The sequence below is a fragment of the Taudactylus pleione genome, unplaced genomic scaffold (assembly GCF_031769625.1).
Source record: "Taudactylus pleione unplaced genomic scaffold, aTauple2 ptg000256l, whole genome shotgun sequence".
Lineage (NCBI taxonomy): Eukaryota > Metazoa > Chordata > Amphibia > Anura > Myobatrachidae > Taudactylus > Taudactylus pleione.
In genome coordinates this window covers 11,862,135-11,879,654 of record NW_028284658.1, presented here as the reverse complement: position 1 = coordinate 11,879,654, position 17,520 = coordinate 11,862,135, and the positions used below count along the sequence as shown (strand labels likewise).

At 44.2% G+C, this 17,520-nt stretch overlaps 1 protein-coding gene across 1 annotated transcript; it reads right to left on the bottom strand.

The window, feature by feature from the left end:
* Positions 1-202: 202 nt before the first annotated feature.
* E2F1 (E2F transcription factor 1) lies at positions 203-16,065 on the bottom strand. Its single transcript, XM_088480806.1, has 7 exons — positions 14,688-16,065; positions 11,000-11,090; positions 9,071-9,290; positions 6,477-6,629; positions 5,650-5,764; positions 2,104-2,311; positions 203-1,429 (listed from the first exon to the last, which is right to left on the bottom strand). Exons 1-7 carry the CDS (start codon positions 14,958-14,960, stop codon positions 1,212-1,214), a joined length of 1,278 nt encoding a protein of 425 aa, XP_088336932.1. The 5' UTR covers positions 14,961-16,065; the 3' UTR covers positions 203-1,211.
* Positions 16,066-17,520: the final 1,455 nt, after the last annotated feature.

Sequence of the window (17,520 nt, the reverse complement as noted above, 5' to 3'; positions counted from 1 at the left end):
ATAGCACCTATATCGTGCTGATCCGTCGGATCGGCACGTATATTGTGCTGTGTATGGGGGCCTTTAGTTTACTACATCTTACTATAGCTGCCATCAGTTTCTATAGCCAGAGAGTTTGGAGTTCTAGTTTTCAGACCGCTACAAAAGTTATATACTATGTTTAACGTATTAATGTTACTTATTCGGGAACAAACCATCCAGCTGAAAAATCTTTATTTGCAAACAAGGAAAACAAAACAGGATTAAACAGATAAATTAAGCAAGGTTGTTTGCAAACACACTGATCCTGACGGTTTAGGTGAATAGTCATGAAAAAGTGCCATTCTAATCCTCCAGAGTACAGGGGTCAAAACAAAACACTTATAAATACTGTTTTGAGGACACTATATAATGAGCTATGGGGGATAAATCTTTGTGCCTTTTCTGTGGGCAGCAGGATGTTAAGGGTAAAAGGTCAAATTTATCTGACCAAGGACTGTACAAAGCAGTATTATGCAGCTTATAGCAATGTCAAACCTTTAGGAATTCTGCATTTTTGCTACAAAAATGTAGCAGTCAGCATTCTAAAGCCCAAATAAGGACACACTGCACACCGGAAGTTCCCGTTACACTATAGCGGTTTCTTTTGAAACGCTTTAATGTGACAGAAGAACTCGGAGCATAGTTGGTCAGAACTCTGGTTGTAGAATCCTGAAACACATTAAGTAAATGGCTACTACAACTAAATTGGCAGGTTATAAAACAATTATTTATAATCAAATAAATTATAAGGCAACACATTACAACTCATTTTAAAGGGACATGTAAAGCAAAGCACCCTCAATAACCAGCAGGTTAGTTTGTATGAACGCCATAATTAAGTGCACCACTTAACAGATTGTGGGAGGGAAGAATTGCATTGCTCCTGGGGTTTGCAGGAACCATGCAGGTCTTATGGAACAAAAAGCTTTTCTTGCTTATGTCTACAGCAGCTCAAAGTAAGTGCTATGACTGCTACAGAACCACACCAGCCTGAAAACCAAGGGCTCAGAATATATATATATATTACATTTTCTCCATAATCCTAACAAGATCCTTTTGCTGCTACCGAATGAAGACACTCTTGAAAATCTTGTTTTCCTAATATCATGGAGTCTTCGCAGAGTGTGAGCAGTTTCATGCAGGACAAACTTTGGTGGAGATGCTAGGAAAATATGGTTGCATTTCCCAGTTCACAAGTCAAATGATGACAGGTCGCTAAAATCACAGTCAAAGAGTTCACTGACACCCTCAGTGTTCTCCAGCCCAAAGTGGTACTCATTAGAAAGGGGAGGAGACAAACTGATGAACTCATCGGAAAGAAAGTCTGGCAGGGCAGCAGTAGGAGAAAGCTGAAGGTCTTCTGCAGTGTAGCCCAATGGAAGATCTGTTTCCGGTGATAGCAATGACTCTAGGAACAGAATGGAGTGTGAAAAGAAAACATGGGCTACATGCAAAGACATGGATTACAGAATAAGAGCACCAGACTATTCACATGACTCAGACTAGTTCTATAAATGTAACCTGAACGGCAAACCTTGAAAGTGTATACATAAGTGAGCAATTACCTCCTTCGAACGACATAACTGGTCCATTCAAAATGTAAGGCGTCATATTGCAGTGCGGTCTCAAAATCATGTGGGACACCCTCCTGTGCTCAACATTGCACAAGTCATTTGGCTACTTGAAATTTTAAGAGTTTTAATCTAGCTCCTACGTTTTATAAGCTGCATCAGTGGGGGATATATAGACTGTAAAAGGAATCCCTACACAGACACCCCAATTAATGCAAGGTTGGGTCTAAAGTAGGACTGCTCATGTCACTTAGCATGTCTGCAGGTGATAGCCAATTAGGGGCTCCCATCCTGTTGTCAATACACAAAGTAGCAGATGAAACGGCAGACCGTAGCAGGAGAAAATAAATGTACACACAAATGCCTACACACTACAGTTAGGCCTGTATGATATCAAGTTATGTTCCTAGCAGATTAAAGTATGATGGAGTTCAGATATTTTATGACACCTGAGGACAACCAAAATTTACATTCACATATTGTACTCAGTCTAGAAGAGGTGTAACCTCACCTTGCTCACTAGGCCGTAAGCCTAAACCAATGTCATGGGAGGGAGTCAAAGCTGACGACTCATCAGAACTGTGTGCGCTGGGAGATGGATTGGATGAACGTGTGGCTTTTGTAGGAGTTTTGACAGGGCTGCAGACCCCAGAAGTGTCTTCTGGACAAAGAAACACATCGATGGGTCCACGAGTACTTTTCAGGGAAATCTGTAGACCCTAGGAAGGAAAATAAAAATGTGATTGCAAGAAACCACTTCATGTTCTCAGAACACACTGTACATCAGTTTAATTGCAAAATAACTTTGCACCCAGAGCAATGACTACACAGTTCTTTATACTTCATTCTTTTTTGCAGGAAACACGCTCTTTAGTCTTGTAAACTAATGTGCAAGTTTAGTTAGCTCTTTAATCATGGGATTAAAACTGCATCCACTCCTCTGTCCCTATCATTGTGTTTCAAAAGACATTTGGATAAGTCAGCATTCTGGCTTGACGCCATAATGTCCACTTGAGGAGCCTTTATCAGTAGCCAAAAGAGTTCCACATGTAGAGGGAAATCCCCTGGAATAACTTGCTATCAGCACAGATATCGGCCACAACATTGTCCCCGTCTGCAATATTGGTTTTGGTACCATCATAGCTTTGCTTACAGTGTCTCCCTGGTGATCTATGGAGGCCACCAATGTACTGTTGTGTGAAAATACTCTGAGGTGCTACCTCAGTAACTGTTGAATTACTTTTACTGCTCTCATCTGCATTACATTTATGTGAAATTTATTTTTGTGACCACTTGCTCAGTCCATCACACAGTCGGACGTGTTAGGAGGCATTAGCATATTATTGCACATAAACTGTGTGCGCCATCGCAGCTGTGAATGTTATAGCATACAACTCAGAATCAGGCCCTATGTCAAGAGTGAGCTCCACAGCCTGAAGCACTGGAATCTTGTCAGTATTAGCTATTCTAGATCCAAGAGTGACATTACCAGTGTCTTTTTTTTTTGCTACCAGATGAGAGCTCATAGTGGTTCTTGCGATAAACTGGATTTTTGTTTATACCAGAGTCCACAATGGGATGTAGGTGGATCTGGAGGAGCCTGGGCACCAAATAGTTAAGTTTAAAGCAGCAGCAGAGGCTCCTCCTGCAGCCAGATAATACTAACAAAGCCCAAGGACACGGAGTAGGAGGAGAGGAAGAAAAGACCTGTCACAGAAAAAAAAAAAAAGAAGGGTTGAAACCCATGACCTAAATGTGCCAAAGAACCCCATGCCAGACAGGGGTTTAAGGGTGGGCACAGAGCCATTCACACTAAATTTTTTAAAGTGCCAGGGAGGAAGGAGAGAAGCAGCATTAGTTATGTATTGTGTAGATAACACTCTGGTGGGTGTCAAACACTTTGTAAGCCACAACAGAAACCTGTGTCCCTGTGCTCCAGCCACAACTGTGTCCCCGCTGTGCGTTCTGGGGACTGGTCATTGTCATTGACCAAGTTGCCAGTGCACTGCTCACCGAAGCAGGGTACAAATGGAGCGGCTGGCGTGAGTGCTGCCTCTGCGGTAGTGCTGGCGATGTGAGAAGATATATATAGATTATATATACACACACAGACACACACCCCAGTGCCTTGCAAAAGTATTCACCCCTTTGCATTTTTCATGTTTTGTTGCCTCACAATCTGGAATTAAAATAGATTGTTTGAAGTGCATCATTTCATTCACAGAACATGCCTACTACTGTGAAGTTGTTTGATTCACAATATTAAAAAGTAAAAAAAAAAAAAAAAAACAAACAAAAAAAAAAACACAAAAAACACATTGAGGACAACATAACAGAAAACCTCAGAGTGCATAACTATTCACCCCCCTAAAGTCAGTACTTTGTGGAGTTGCCTTTTGCGGCAATTACAACTGCAAGTCACTTTGGATAAGTCTATGAGCTTGCCACATCTTGCCCCTGGGATCTTTGCCCATTCCTCAAGGCAAAACTGCTCCAGCTCCTTCATGTTGGATGGTTTCCGCTTTTGAACAATCTTCAAGTCTGACCACAGATTCTCAATTGGATTGAGATCTGGGTTTTGACTAGGCCATTCCAACACATTTAAATGTTTCCCCTTAAACCATCGGAGTGTTTGCTTTAGCAGTATGCTTCGGGTCATTGTCCTGCTGGAAGGTGAACCTCTGTCCTAGTCTCAAATCACATGAAGACTGAAACAGGTTTTGCTCAAGAATATCCCTGTATTTAGCACCATCCATCTTTCCCTCAACTCAAAACAGTTTCCCAGTCCCTGCTGCTGAATAACATCCCCACAGCATGTTGCTGCCACCACCATGTTTCACTGTGGGGATGGTGTTCTTGGGGTGATGGGATGTGTTGGGTTTGCGCCAAACAGCGTTCTCCTTGGTGGCCGAAAAGTTCATATTTAGTCTCATCTAACAAGAGCACCTTCCTCCATACATTTGGGGAGTCACCCACATGCCTTTTGACAAACTCAAATCGTGTCTTATTTCTATCACTAAGTAATGTTTTTTTTCTGGCCACTCTTCCATAGAGCCCAGCTTTATGGAGTGTACGACTTATTGTGGTCACATGCACAGATACACCAGTCTCGGCTGTGGAACTCTGCAGCTCCTTCAGGGTTACCTTTGGTCTGTGCTGCCTCTCTGATTAATGCCCTTCTTGCCCGGTCTGTGAGTTTTGGCGAGAAAGCCCTCTTGGCAGGTTTGTTGTGGTACCATGTTCTTTCCATTTGCTGGATTTGATGGTTTCCAGGGGAATCAAAGATTTGGATTTTTATTTTTATAACCCAACCCAGAATTGTACTTTTCAACAACTTTGTACCTGACTTGTTTGGAGAGCTCCTTGCTCTTCATGGTGTGATGCCTCTTGCTTAGTGGTGTTGCAGCCTCTGGGGCCTTTCAGAAAAGGTGTGCTTATACTGACAGATCATGTGACACTTAATTTCACACAGGTGGACTTCATTTCACTAATTATGTGACTTCTGAAGATAATTGGTTGCACCAGAACTTTTGAGGGGCTTCATAGCAAAGGGGGTGATTACATATGCACATGGCAATTTTCAGAATTTGATTTATAAAGATTCTTTATATATTTTCTTCTCATTTCACCAAATTAGACTATTTTGTGCACATCAATCACATAAAATTCAGATTAAAAAAATTCAGTAAATTACAGGTTGTAATGTAACAAAAAAGGTAAACAGCCAAGGGGGTGAATACTTTTGCAAGGATACATACACACAACTTTCAGATGTAGCTGAATAAACATGCCCAGCTTAGTTTGCCACCACTTAAAAAAACCTGGCTGCCGGATACAGGTGGTGTGGTATAGGGGAGGATGAGCCTGTGCTTGTGCTTCAAACTTAACTATTTGGTGCCCATGCTCCTCTAGCTCCACCTATAACCATTATTCCAGTATCCCCCATGGAACAACGAAAACTTAAATTTCAGGAATTATGGAGAGATGTTCAGTGTTTTGGGTTTGTCAACAGGGAGGCGGCGGACCCCAGTGTGTGTATACCAATTGCTCAACTTACCTCTGTGGGATCTGAAACCTGCATTTGGGTTTCTGGTGGAGCTTTGATTACCATCAACATCCTCTCTGAGGGATCGGCAATACTGCGGAGGTCCTGGCAGGTGACATAACCCAATGTGAAACCAGTTAAGGAAAAGGACTACCAAAAATTTTATTTTTAATAAAAATACTTGTGTATCATTGCCTGCATTCGGTATGAAATCCCAGCTGCCAGTTCCATTCCCGGCAGCCTGACAATGGAGCAGAGCCCGGCTGCTAAATCCCGACAGCGCTGGAAATCCTGATCGTCCCTAAGGTAAGTAAAAACCAACCTAAACAACCCCCCTAACCTCCCCCCTCTAAGTGCCCAACCCTCCCTTCCCCGCTGCCTAAACCTAAGACCCTAGCTCTCCCTCCCAGTAGCCTAATCCTAACCCTCCCGGGGTGTGCCTAAGTCGCCACCGGGTGCCCTAAACCTTCGATCGGGATGCCAGGCGCCTGTCTCCCGGCGTCGGGAAAATGACAGGAGTCTAGATTTTAGACGCCTCTCATTTAACCCTAGCCGGTATTAAGTATTCGGGAAGCCAGCGGTCGGTATTGCGGCCGCCGGCTTCCTAAATGTATCCCCATTGACTATCCAAGAAAAATTTATTACATTTCAATCTATAGAATCACAGCGCTATGTTAATTTTATGCATCTGTGTGCCTAGAAAAGAATGGAGGAGTGTGGAACTATAATGTGGAGGGAGAATGCAGAAAACACTAGTTTTGTCTCAGTATTTTATGTTTCTGTCAATTCAAGAAGGGTAGAAGAATCATGATTATGACAACACACGACACAAAGGATATTGTTGGCTCTCTGACTCCTCAGTAAGCAGTTTCAGCTGCGTGGTGCACATGTGGAGTAGATCATCCAGTTGCTGTTCTGTGGCTAGAAGATCCTGACAATCTTTAACCAACATTTGGTACCTACTGCTGGACTCCACCACAGATCGGCTCCCCCTATGACAAAGGCAGATGAAATCAGCCATAGCGCTAATCATCATCATTTATTTATATGGCGCCACAAGTGTTCTGCAGCTCCTTACAAAGTACAAACAAATAAGTTGACCAGTGACTTACAGTACAATGCATTACAGGACAAGGACATGGATAATATACATTGCTACATAAGTGACCATAACACCTAGATATGCAACAGGGCAAAGCAACCAAGTGTTAGGTGTCCTGTGGGGGGTAAGAAGTAGATTAAAGTAGAGAAGGAGAAACACAAGAGGGTAGAGAGCCCTGCTCCTCAGAGCTTACATTCTAAAGGGGAGGGGCAAACAGGTTGACAGATGGCGTAGGCAGGGAGGAAGCAGTATGTAGCAGCAAGTTAAGATGATAGCTGGAAGGCTTTGATGAAGTAGTGGGTCTTGAGGTCCCGTTTGAAGGATTTTAGAGAGGTGGAGAGTCTGATGGGAAGAGGGAGAGAGCTCCAAAGGTGGGGAGCAGTGCAGGCAAAATCTTGGAGGGAGAGGAAGTAATCAATTGGCTTGAAAGGCGTGCATTTGTTGAAAGAAGAGGGCAGACAGGAAGAGTGAAGGGAGATGAGGTCCGAGATGTAAGTGGGAGAGGAATGGGTGAGGGCTTTGTAAGAGTGTGAACCTTGAATTGGGTTCTGAAAGGAAGGGGAGCCAGTTGAGAGCTTGTAGGAAAGGGAGCAGAAGATGAGTAGAGCAGCAGCATTGAGGACAGACTGGAGAGGGGAGAGAAGGGAGTTGGGGAGGCCAGATAGTAGGTTACAGTAGTGCAATCTGGAGATGACCAATGAGTATAAGGGTTTTAGTGGCATCCTGGGTGAGAAAGGGTCTAATCTTGGAAATATTTTTAAGATGAAAACAGGACTGCGATAGAGTCTGGATATGTGGTTTGAAGGAGAGGAAGGAGTCCAGGATAACTGCAAAACAGCGCACTTTGGGGCTAGGGGAGATAGTTGTGCTATCAATTGATAAAGAAATTGTGGAAAGTGCAGTTATTTTGGGGGTGGGAAAACGATCAGCTCAGTCTTAGACAAATTAAGTTTAAGAAAATCGCTGGTACATCCAGGAAGAGATAGCAAAGAAACAGTTAAGAGATAAGAGTAAGGAGAGAGGGGGAGAGGTCAGGGAGGAAAGGTAGATCAGAGTATCATCAGAATAGAGATGATATTGGAGGTCAAAAGAGCTGATTATTTCACCTAGTGAGGACATATAGAGTAAGAATAGGAGAAGTCCAAGAACAGAACCTTGGGGAACACCTACTATAAGAGGTGGTGGGGGAGAAAGTCTTGAGAGAAGACAGAAGGATCGGTCAGAGAGGTAGGAGGATAGCCAGGAGAGGGCAGTATCACGTAGACCAAGGAAGTGAAAGATTTGCAGAAGTAGAGGGTGGTCCACAGTGTCAAAAGCAGCAGAGAGGTCAAGGTCAATGAGCAGTGTAGAGGCCCTTGGATTTAGCAGCAAGGAGGTTGTTGCTGACTTCCGCGAGGGCAGTTTCAGTGAAGAGGAGAGAACGGAAGCCAGACTGAAAAGGGTGAAGAAAGGAGTGGGATGAAAAAAAGGCGATGAGGCAGTTGTAGACATGCTCAAGGAGATTAGAGGCAAAAGGGAGGAGAGAGATGGGACAGTAGTTGGAGTGTTAGGATCAAGGGTAGGTTTTTTAAGAATGGGGGAAGACAAGGGCATGTTTGAATGCAGAAGGGACAGTGCCTGATAGGGAGAGATTAAGGAGGTGGGCAAGATTGAAGCAGGCAGAAGGACAGAGGTAGCTGAGGAGACGTGAAGGGATGGAGTCAAGGGGGTAGGAGGACCGGATGAGGGACACTACTTCCTCTCCAGATACAGGGGAGAAGTATGTCAGAGATCGTAAAATGGATGGGGGGGGTGATCCGGGAAAGGAGGAGGTGGAGAGCTGGGGGACTGGTGGGATATGATGTCCCGACGTATGGAGTCAGTTTTAGATGTAAAGTAGGTAGCAAAGTCAAGGGCAGAGAACGGAGATAATGTCTAGTTCACCCTACTGACTTTATGTAGTGTATAAAGTGTACACTAACCAAAGGTGGGTCCAGGGGTTTTGCCGCAACACTTCTCTGCCTACCACCACTGGATGTTATATAACAGCGCAGCAACACATCAGGCAGGGAGAGAGCAGACTGCTGCTGCACAGGAGGAAGCAGCGTCCCTCCCCAGTCCAGCACACAGTGCTGTATGCTGGGCTGGAGAGGGTCAGGGGAGTCCAATGTTACTGATCAGCAGCAGTCTGCCTGATGTGCACCTGATACTGACACGCAATAACATGCTATTGTCTCAAATTAGGGCTATGCGGGAAAAGTAGTACATACGGTAAGACTGGTTAACATTAAAACACAAATTGATCAGAATAATTTAATGAATAAATGAGTGAACAACAGTTATTCCACTTACAGCCACTGAATGTGGTTTTTAGACTTTTTGGTAATCAAGTGTATCCCCTCAAGCACATTGGTGATGTCATAGATCCTCCTCTTTTGCACATTTAGCACCTGGGCAGCCCAATTTAAATCCACCACACCATCAGCAGACTTGCTAAGAAGTTCCAGGAATCTCTTGGTTGTGAGGTTCAAAGAGGTCTCATATCGAGACCTTTCCCCTGGGGATTTTACTCCTGCAAAGAACAATAGGATAGCAAGCGATAAGCTACACATCATTCCATAGCCACAAAACTATGATAACCCTAAATAGGAAAAGGATTCAGGTTGATGTAAATGTGTGCTCACTTAAGATAACCAGAAGTAGATTGGCTAATTTCACACTGTCTATTCAGTCTGCAAGTAAACCCAAAGTCAGTGTTCCGGCCTATAAGAATTAGGCATCGCATGTCTGTTGTGGATGCCTGCAAGTATAACATGTGCTAGTGTTTATCATTCCTTTAAACAGAAATGAACCAGTATATGCTGTAGAACACATGTGGGGAACTTTTTTTTCTGCTGAAGGCCATTTCGATATATTTAACATTTGCGGACCCAGTGCAGGCCACACCTCCTCCGTGTGACATCACATGGGGGCGGGTCACAATCGCCAGTTATTACAGCAATGCCCGGTGTATCCTCAGGGTGCTCCGTGGAGCTGTAAGGGCAGCGGTGTGATTGTCTGAAGCATCGTAAGGATGCTCCAGGTGGCACTGCTGCACATATACTGGCAGCAGGGTGCCATTCTAGGCACCCTGTTAGCCAAATGAGGCTAGCAGAAAAAAAGCTCAAGAGGGCCAGACCAAATGATTCAACAGGCCCTATACGGCCCCCAGGCCTGAGGTTCCCCATCACTGCTGTAGGATAACACAAAATCAGAAGTAATTAGTCAGATGTAAATCTATATGTAAGGCACATAGCTAAGGAAAAAAAAAAAAAAAAAAAAAACACCCCCTTTCAAGGAACATACTTGATCAAAGTGTTTTGAAATATATATTTTACCACAGACTTAGAGGCCTATGAATCAAGCTTTTTTGTTTTACTACAGTATGTATTGTAGCTATGTACCAATGGCACAATGGAGATTTAACAGAAATCTCCAGCAAAGTGCTAATAAGCACTGCATATTGCAGCCCCATCATCATCATTGGGGACTACGATCTGACCCAATGTACCAAACTTCAAAAAGCAAAGCTTTTCGAAGTTTGGACTCAGCAGTTTACACCTTTTCAGATGGTGTCAACTGCTTTAAGCCTATGGAGGCTTATGGTGGGTACACATTTCCAGATATATTGGCCGATCAATATTGTGTGCCCGTCGGCCAGTGTGTACCAGCGATATGTCTTAACGACGTCGTTCAGAAATGTCGCATCGGCATCGTGCTGTGTGTACGGGCGATCAGCCGACCACCCATACACTTGCAGTGGAGGCTGCGGGAAGGTGGTTGCGTCACAACTCAAGGCCAGCGGATTCCGCGGCCAGATGATGGTTGTTCAGTGTATGAACAACCATCATTTGCAGATATCTTTTAGGTGTGTACCCAGCTTTAGGAGTAGGGGAGAGATCTTCCAATCTGTCATGCAGCCTCCGGCCAGCTGCAGAAGCTGACAGTGTGCACATGCGCAGTGTCAGCTTCCACAGGAGAAGTCTTTCACAAACATAAAAGTTTTCTACAATTTGCCGGGGATATAAGTTGCAGGGACAGCGGTTGCAACAAACTGTCCCCCAAGGTCCCCTTTGTACATAGCGGGGATATTGTCATTAAATTTTTAAATTTCCCCTGCAATACGCATACTTAATAATCGCAGCAGTGCAACAATTAGTGCATAGACCTTTAGTGCTGAACAGGACAATCTCCCAGAAGGCTAACCCATTCAAAAGCAAACAGAATTTCAGTTTCACAAACCTCTTCCAGGGTTTCTTGTCTTCCCACGAGGTGTCTGAAGCCCCTCTGGAACATATCTGTGTACTGCTTCCAAATCCAATTTCCGTTTCACCTGAAAGAAAAGGAAACTTTATAATAGATGCTGAATTCAATTCAAAATAAACTTATTACAGTGAGTGTCTGAAAACATAGTACACGGCATGTATAAAGAGAAAGATAAATGACGACAGACTTTAGTTCTTTCAGACTCCTAAAATAAGTATAATCGTGCTAGAAGAAAGATTAAAAGCAGCATTAAACAAAATTAGTTTATTCAAGATTAATTAACATTCACAAATGTCTCACGAAAACGGGATTTTATCATAAATGAAGATATGAGAAAGTTTAGTTTCTCCACTGGGACAGAGGTTTACAATAGGTTTTCCTTCAGTAATCCCATTAAGGACACTGCAGACAATCATATGCCAAAAAATAGCTTGCACTCAAGAAAACAAGCTGAAAAATCCTGTCAATGTGTGGATATTTTTACATATGTACTTCTGAAAGCAATTTAATATAGATAATTATCTCCTAAAGCAACTTCTAGTTTAGCTTTAGTATTTATTAATTGAATCAGCCCAAAAAGGAAGGGCTCCAGTGTGCATAACAGTTCCACTTTAATGTAAAATAAATGTTCCAGAATGCTACAAAAAGACAAAGTAAAACTCCAGAGTTGATTGGCACCTACCAAATAGCTAGTGGAATAGTAAGATTCCAGACACACTGCTGCGCAGAAAGATTAAACTTTAGCAATGACAGGAGAATGTTAAGTTTTCCCAGACATAAATGCATCAAATATACGATAGGCAGTGTAATGCCGGGTACAAACCTGGCATAGTCATCTGCCGACAGAGCGGACGACCAGGTAAGTTATACACAATCTAGGCAACTCTATGTGTGTGCTGACATCACAACTGAGTATTTGAATTTGCTCACCCAGTTGAGATGACAATCATTGGCAGTCCCTGGGCAGGCGGCTGATTGGCCATACACACAGCAAGATGTGGCAATATATCTGCAGATATATCGGGCGTCGGCTGTGCTGCTTGGCTGATGCAATATGTCTGAACAACGCCGATCATACATTGTCTGTACACACCTGCTGATCCGCAAATTATATATCGTCCGTTCGATATATCATTTAATCTTGAGTACACATGTGGGAACAGAGTTAACAGAACTTTGCACTCTGGAACTCAGTCCAATAGGCGGGAGCAGGCATGGTGTCAGTTTCTAAATTGAAACTCCAAAAACTTTGCGTTGGAGCTTGATGGGCATGCAGTGGCCATATTAGACCACTACTGATGAATGGATCACTTACATAAAACATGCAGAACTGTTTCTGCAAGTTTCATGTGCCTGTTCACCTTAAACAAAATATGATCCCCATCAAAGATTCTTGTTGGCAAAACTGAAAATAATTTCTATATTTTGACATGTGTAACATCATTTTTGTTTTGAAATGGGAGATTTCTAGGGGTGATTATGCATTTTGGTTGCTTGCATGAAAGGAATCAGTAGCAAGGCCGGCGGTTCAAATCGGCTTCTTTCAAACACCACATCTGTCCTGTAAGCCACACCTTAAACATCTGCTAAATTATATTTCCCATCACAGCCCATACCGGTTTCCCAAGTCAGGAGCCTTTCACCAACCTACACCTCTTGTATTCCCACGTCTGAAAGACGCTCCCTTGCAAGCACTTTTCTGCCAGAGGGAATGGATCACATTGCTCAGAAGTGAGAACCCCCTCCAGAAATGCAGTTACTTATAGGAGGAGGTTGACCTTGTATTTTACATTCACAAAGGCTGTTAACACAAGCAAAATTTAGGCGACCGCACAAGTGGTGAGAAACAGACTGGTGGCATTTGCCTTTTGGGATTCCTAAGAGCACATCTGTAGTGGCTCATTTGGAGATACTTCTGGTTATGACAATTTTTTGTAAACTGGATTCATTCATATGAGATGGCGGGGGGGCATTAGGATTAGGCACGAAGGAGGGAGACTTTAGGTTCAGGAACTATACTTACCCGACCCATCGGGATGCTGCTGTCGGTATTCTGACAGGAGACATCCCGACAGCCGGCATATCATACCAATTGCAACAGTGCATGTTTTCCATCTCTCCTCACAGAATCACAAGTGAAATAATTAGCTCCACCAGTGGATCTTTTAAAATGTGTCAGCTAGCAACTAATACACCTGTGCACCAACTAGGAAAAATGGAAGCCACGCACTGTTATGCCGAGTACACACTAGACTATTATCGTCTGATCCGGCTGGATCTGACGACATATCGGGCACATAGTCTTCACTGACAATACACCTGCGCTTCGTCAGCATTATCGCCTGTCGGCAAGCAGGTCCGATGGCAACATAGTTAGCGAGGGCCATGCTGTCGAATGTAGCTTGGACGTCGGTGCCAGGATTGGCAAATGTGTATGCACTTGCCGAGCTGACACCCCGCCAGCTCCAGTCGCTAGCTAGGCTGGTACACACTATAGACAGTCTAGTGTGTATCGCCCTTTAGTGCTCCCTGAGGAATGAGTTTGGGAAACCACTGCTAAACTAGACTACAGATGCATCAGACGTGCACACGTTGCAGCAAGCGATTTACCAAGCATACCGCAATATGCCAGGCCGCTGCCCCATTCGCACCATGCAATCCTATGGATCACAGGAGCGGAAAAGACAAACTTATCCATTCACGGGCACACAACTCGCAGCATACGTGCCACAAGTTGCAGCAAAGCTGCATGAGGACACATCTGTACAAGGATAAATAATATTTACTAGAATATTCACAATACACACAAACTAATGACTAATTCACATACAAAAATGTCCTTTTAACATTTAAAAAAGCCAGCTGCAAGATGAGGCAATAAGTGTTGTCATATTAACCCTGTTCATTGTCAGGCACAATATTGTAGGATAAGAAAAACAAGTTTGCAACAACATTTGATGGTTACGAACAAATAGGTTACAAAGCCAAGGTACAGGTTACAACTAGTGTTAGCCTACACTGACTATAAAGGCAAATGTCGAACTGCACTACAACAATTACTGGGTTTACTACTTAATACTGGAAGCTCTGTAATGCTGCATATACTTCATTATCCCAGCAGTCAAAACCTCAACTTGCTGGGATTATTTCTCAAATCAACAGGCCATATTTTCATTACTCACTCAATTTAGGCACATTGAATTCCGCCCAATTGTTTTAGCTTGCCGATCTCTGTCTATAGTGACGGAAGATCGTGGGGCGCTATTCGATTGATTCAGATTATACCACCCATAGAGGTCGGTTTAGCTGCATAAAAAAAAACCAGCTACCCCGGACCAAAGTGCTGGGTACGATCGTGAAAAGTGCAGTTTGGGTGTCCAAATGGGTCACTTTTCAACTATTTCAGCTTGCACCCCCCTGAGGGTGAGAGCTGAAATGGTGCGCCGACAGCTGATCGCGCCCGACAGGAGCAACAATTAGCTCAAACGGGTGCAAAGGGGGCTGGAAACAATTGAACTCCACCCCTTGTTTGCAAGGAGAGGAATGCTGAAAACTTCCTTTTGAGGGTACAGAATTTAGAAACCTAGTCTATAAACCATTGCTTTGGAAAACAAAACAAAAAATGACAAACAAGGCAAGAGAGGTAAAACTGGTAAGATATTACCGGAGGACGTCCAAGGGTTGGTTTCTGCCCAGCACATCCTGGACTGGACCCCTGGGGGGTAGTGAATAGCATGAGTTCAGCCTCACTGAGGCCAGGGTTTGCAGGTCCCTCTCCTGGGACATCCGGAGTTGATATAATGACAATCTGTTGCTCAGCGACATGAATGGTGCCAGCTTCCCAAATAGACCCTAGTTCACCTTCAACGCAGCCATAAGACACCCCAAAGTCCTGGGACATGATCAGAGGGGTTATTCCCTCTGTCTCGCAGACCATCCAGGTTCCATGTCCTCAACTTGACATCAGCCAACACTATATGGAAATACCAAACAGGAAGACAGAAAAAACCTCTGCCCAAAGATAAAAATTAGGCTTATCTGTCAAAGGCTCCCAAAAGCCATCAAATAACAGAACCCATAGTACAAGGATAACAGGAAATATGATAGAAGGTTTGGAATCCACTTGCAAAAAGTCACATTTGTTTATACACCTAGAAATTGACAGATTAAAACATCTGAACAGCTAGCTGACTGTATACAGAAAGGTGTCACTCCCATCAACTGTCCACTTGAGCTCCTTGTTTATCCAGCTTGAAAGATGGAGGATATTGAGCTTATGGATCACTAGACTGCAAAAGATTATTCCCACTATAAGCAATATAAGGAAACGTAGGCTTCATCCCTGGATAATTAGGGATAAATACACACACCCAAGGCAGCATTTACACATCTTGCCCCAATAACGAGATCAGAGTACAGCACTGCAGTACATTTAAATCAGTAAATGCAGAAGGGAAGTGCAATATTCAAAAACGTAAATATAACACTACCCATCCTAGGAGTCACAGCTAACAAACCTTATCTAAGGAGAAAACAGCTGGAATGACAGCTCCAGTACAAAAAAAAAAGCTGCACAAAATGGAAGTGCTATGCTACGGAACAAAGGGCTAACAAATCATTTTCAATTAAACAGATTAAAAGATGCGACACCACCATGCCAATATACACACATATACATATAACCTGGAATGCAAACGCTAAAAAAAGCCAGGACCATGGGAAAACGTCGGAGACGAGCGACTAAAACCTATAGAACACGGATATTTGTTCTTAAAGTTGCTGCAACTTTAGTCCAGATTCCATTCAGCTCTCTGGGACATCTCCCATAAAAACCTGATTGATCCTTCTACTGAGACATCCCATGGAGTGACTCTTTGCTGTGGGCACAGCGTCCAGCCGGGGTGCTGTAGGAAGCCGGTCGGAGCGCTAGCGGTCGGGTCTTCTCCCGGGATCACTATTGTTATCACGTCCCAGCTGATGATCCCCCAGCGCTCGCCCATTTGCGCGCCAATTTTTGCCGCGAAACTACAGCATGCGTCATCAGTAACTTGCTATTGGATGCTGATGACTGTCGGAACGCAAAGCGATTGGTCAGCCAAATGTTCGAACGGGGCGGGCGGGAAAAGATGCGATGATAGAGGTACGGGACAGCCAATGGACTAGTGAAGGGGAGAGAAACAACAGCGGTGATTGAATGGATGCGTGGCGGGGGGCGGGTATTATTTCCTGACATAAAAAAAAAAATGCTTCTTCCTAGAGTGCTGCACTACACAGACAGAGCACAAAACACAACTGCGGATGAATGGGATGGGGAATGACATATGTTTGCCAGATGGGCGGCCGTGCTGCTGCCTCTCATGCTTAGTGCTGGTGCAGCAGCATCTAAGCTGCAGGAGCGCCTATTCCACTTTTGTTTCGTAATATTCATAGCAACTTCTTCCCATAAAGTGTAAAAAATAATAACGAATAGAAATATACTTTCAATGTAGAATCTCCCCATGGCCCTGCTGGCAGGCTCTAAGAAGGGATAAATAACTACAATGTGGTAGGCACAGCTTTTTTCATTCGAAGTTCCGTTGTGCACAAAGAGATATACAAGCTTTTTTAATTCCAAGCTCAGGTACACAGAGCTATACAAGTGTTGCATATCAAATTCATCAGCACAGTCTTCTGGAGCATCCTAGTAGCATCACATTGTGACTTAGAACATTTTCGGCAAAGAAAAGACACACAACGCTAGCAGAGTAGCACGGGGTCCGGTGGCTCCCGCCAGGCAAGTCGTGCTAAATGGTGTATTGAGGCTAGATATATAAGGACACACCTGTAATATGACAGAATTTCAGTTATAGATAACATGTCACCTTCCTTCATCACCATTGACAAGGAACAGAGGCCCAGATTTATCAAGTGTATTATAAGCACTAAGGCCTTCATTCAGAGGCGGCCGTACGGTCCACGACCGCCTCGATGTTTGTCAAGTGTGCATGCGCACGAGGGAGCCGGCTCCTTCGTGCGCATGCGTGAGACCCGCAACGACCGACAGTGCCGGTCGTAGCGGGTCTCTTTCCAAAGGGGGCGAGCTGTCGATGTTGATTGACAGCTCGCCCCGTTTGGAAGGCGGGCCGGGGGGGGTGGCAGCCCAAACGGAGGCGTTCCCATGGGAATGCCTGCCGTTTGGGGGAGGCCCCACTGACATCACTAGTGATGTCAGTGGAGAGCTTCCGGCTCTGACAGAGCCAGAAGCTCTCCGGGGCTGACGACAAGTGAGACCCTACCCTAGGGTCTCGTTGTAAGCCCCGATGGTCTCTGACCATCGCGACCATCACCTTAGCGGTCATTAGAGCTGTGGGTGTAAACCCACAGCCTAACGACCGAAACAGAGGCGGGCGGTCAGGATGCAAGCGGCCGCCCAGTTTCTGAGCGACCGCTTGCATCCTCCGACCACCTCTGAATGAGGCCCTAAGTGTGTTATAACAAAGTGTAATTTATATAACAGT

Excerpts from the sequence above, each read along its gene's own strand:
- E2F1 (XM_088480806.1), bottom strand. The coding sequence starts at position 14,960 with ATGGTCTGCGAGACAGAGGGAATAACCCCTCTGATCATGTCCCAGGAC. Across the intron at positions 2,312-5,649 it reads AGGTTTCAGATCCCACAGAG|GGTCTACAGATTTCCCTGAA; the intron begins GTAAGTTGAGCA and ends TTTCCTTCCTAG. Across the intron at positions 1,430-2,103 it reads CTTACGGCCTAGTGAGCAAG|AGTCATTGCTATCACCGGAA; the intron begins GTGAGGTTACAC and ends TTCTGTTCCTAG.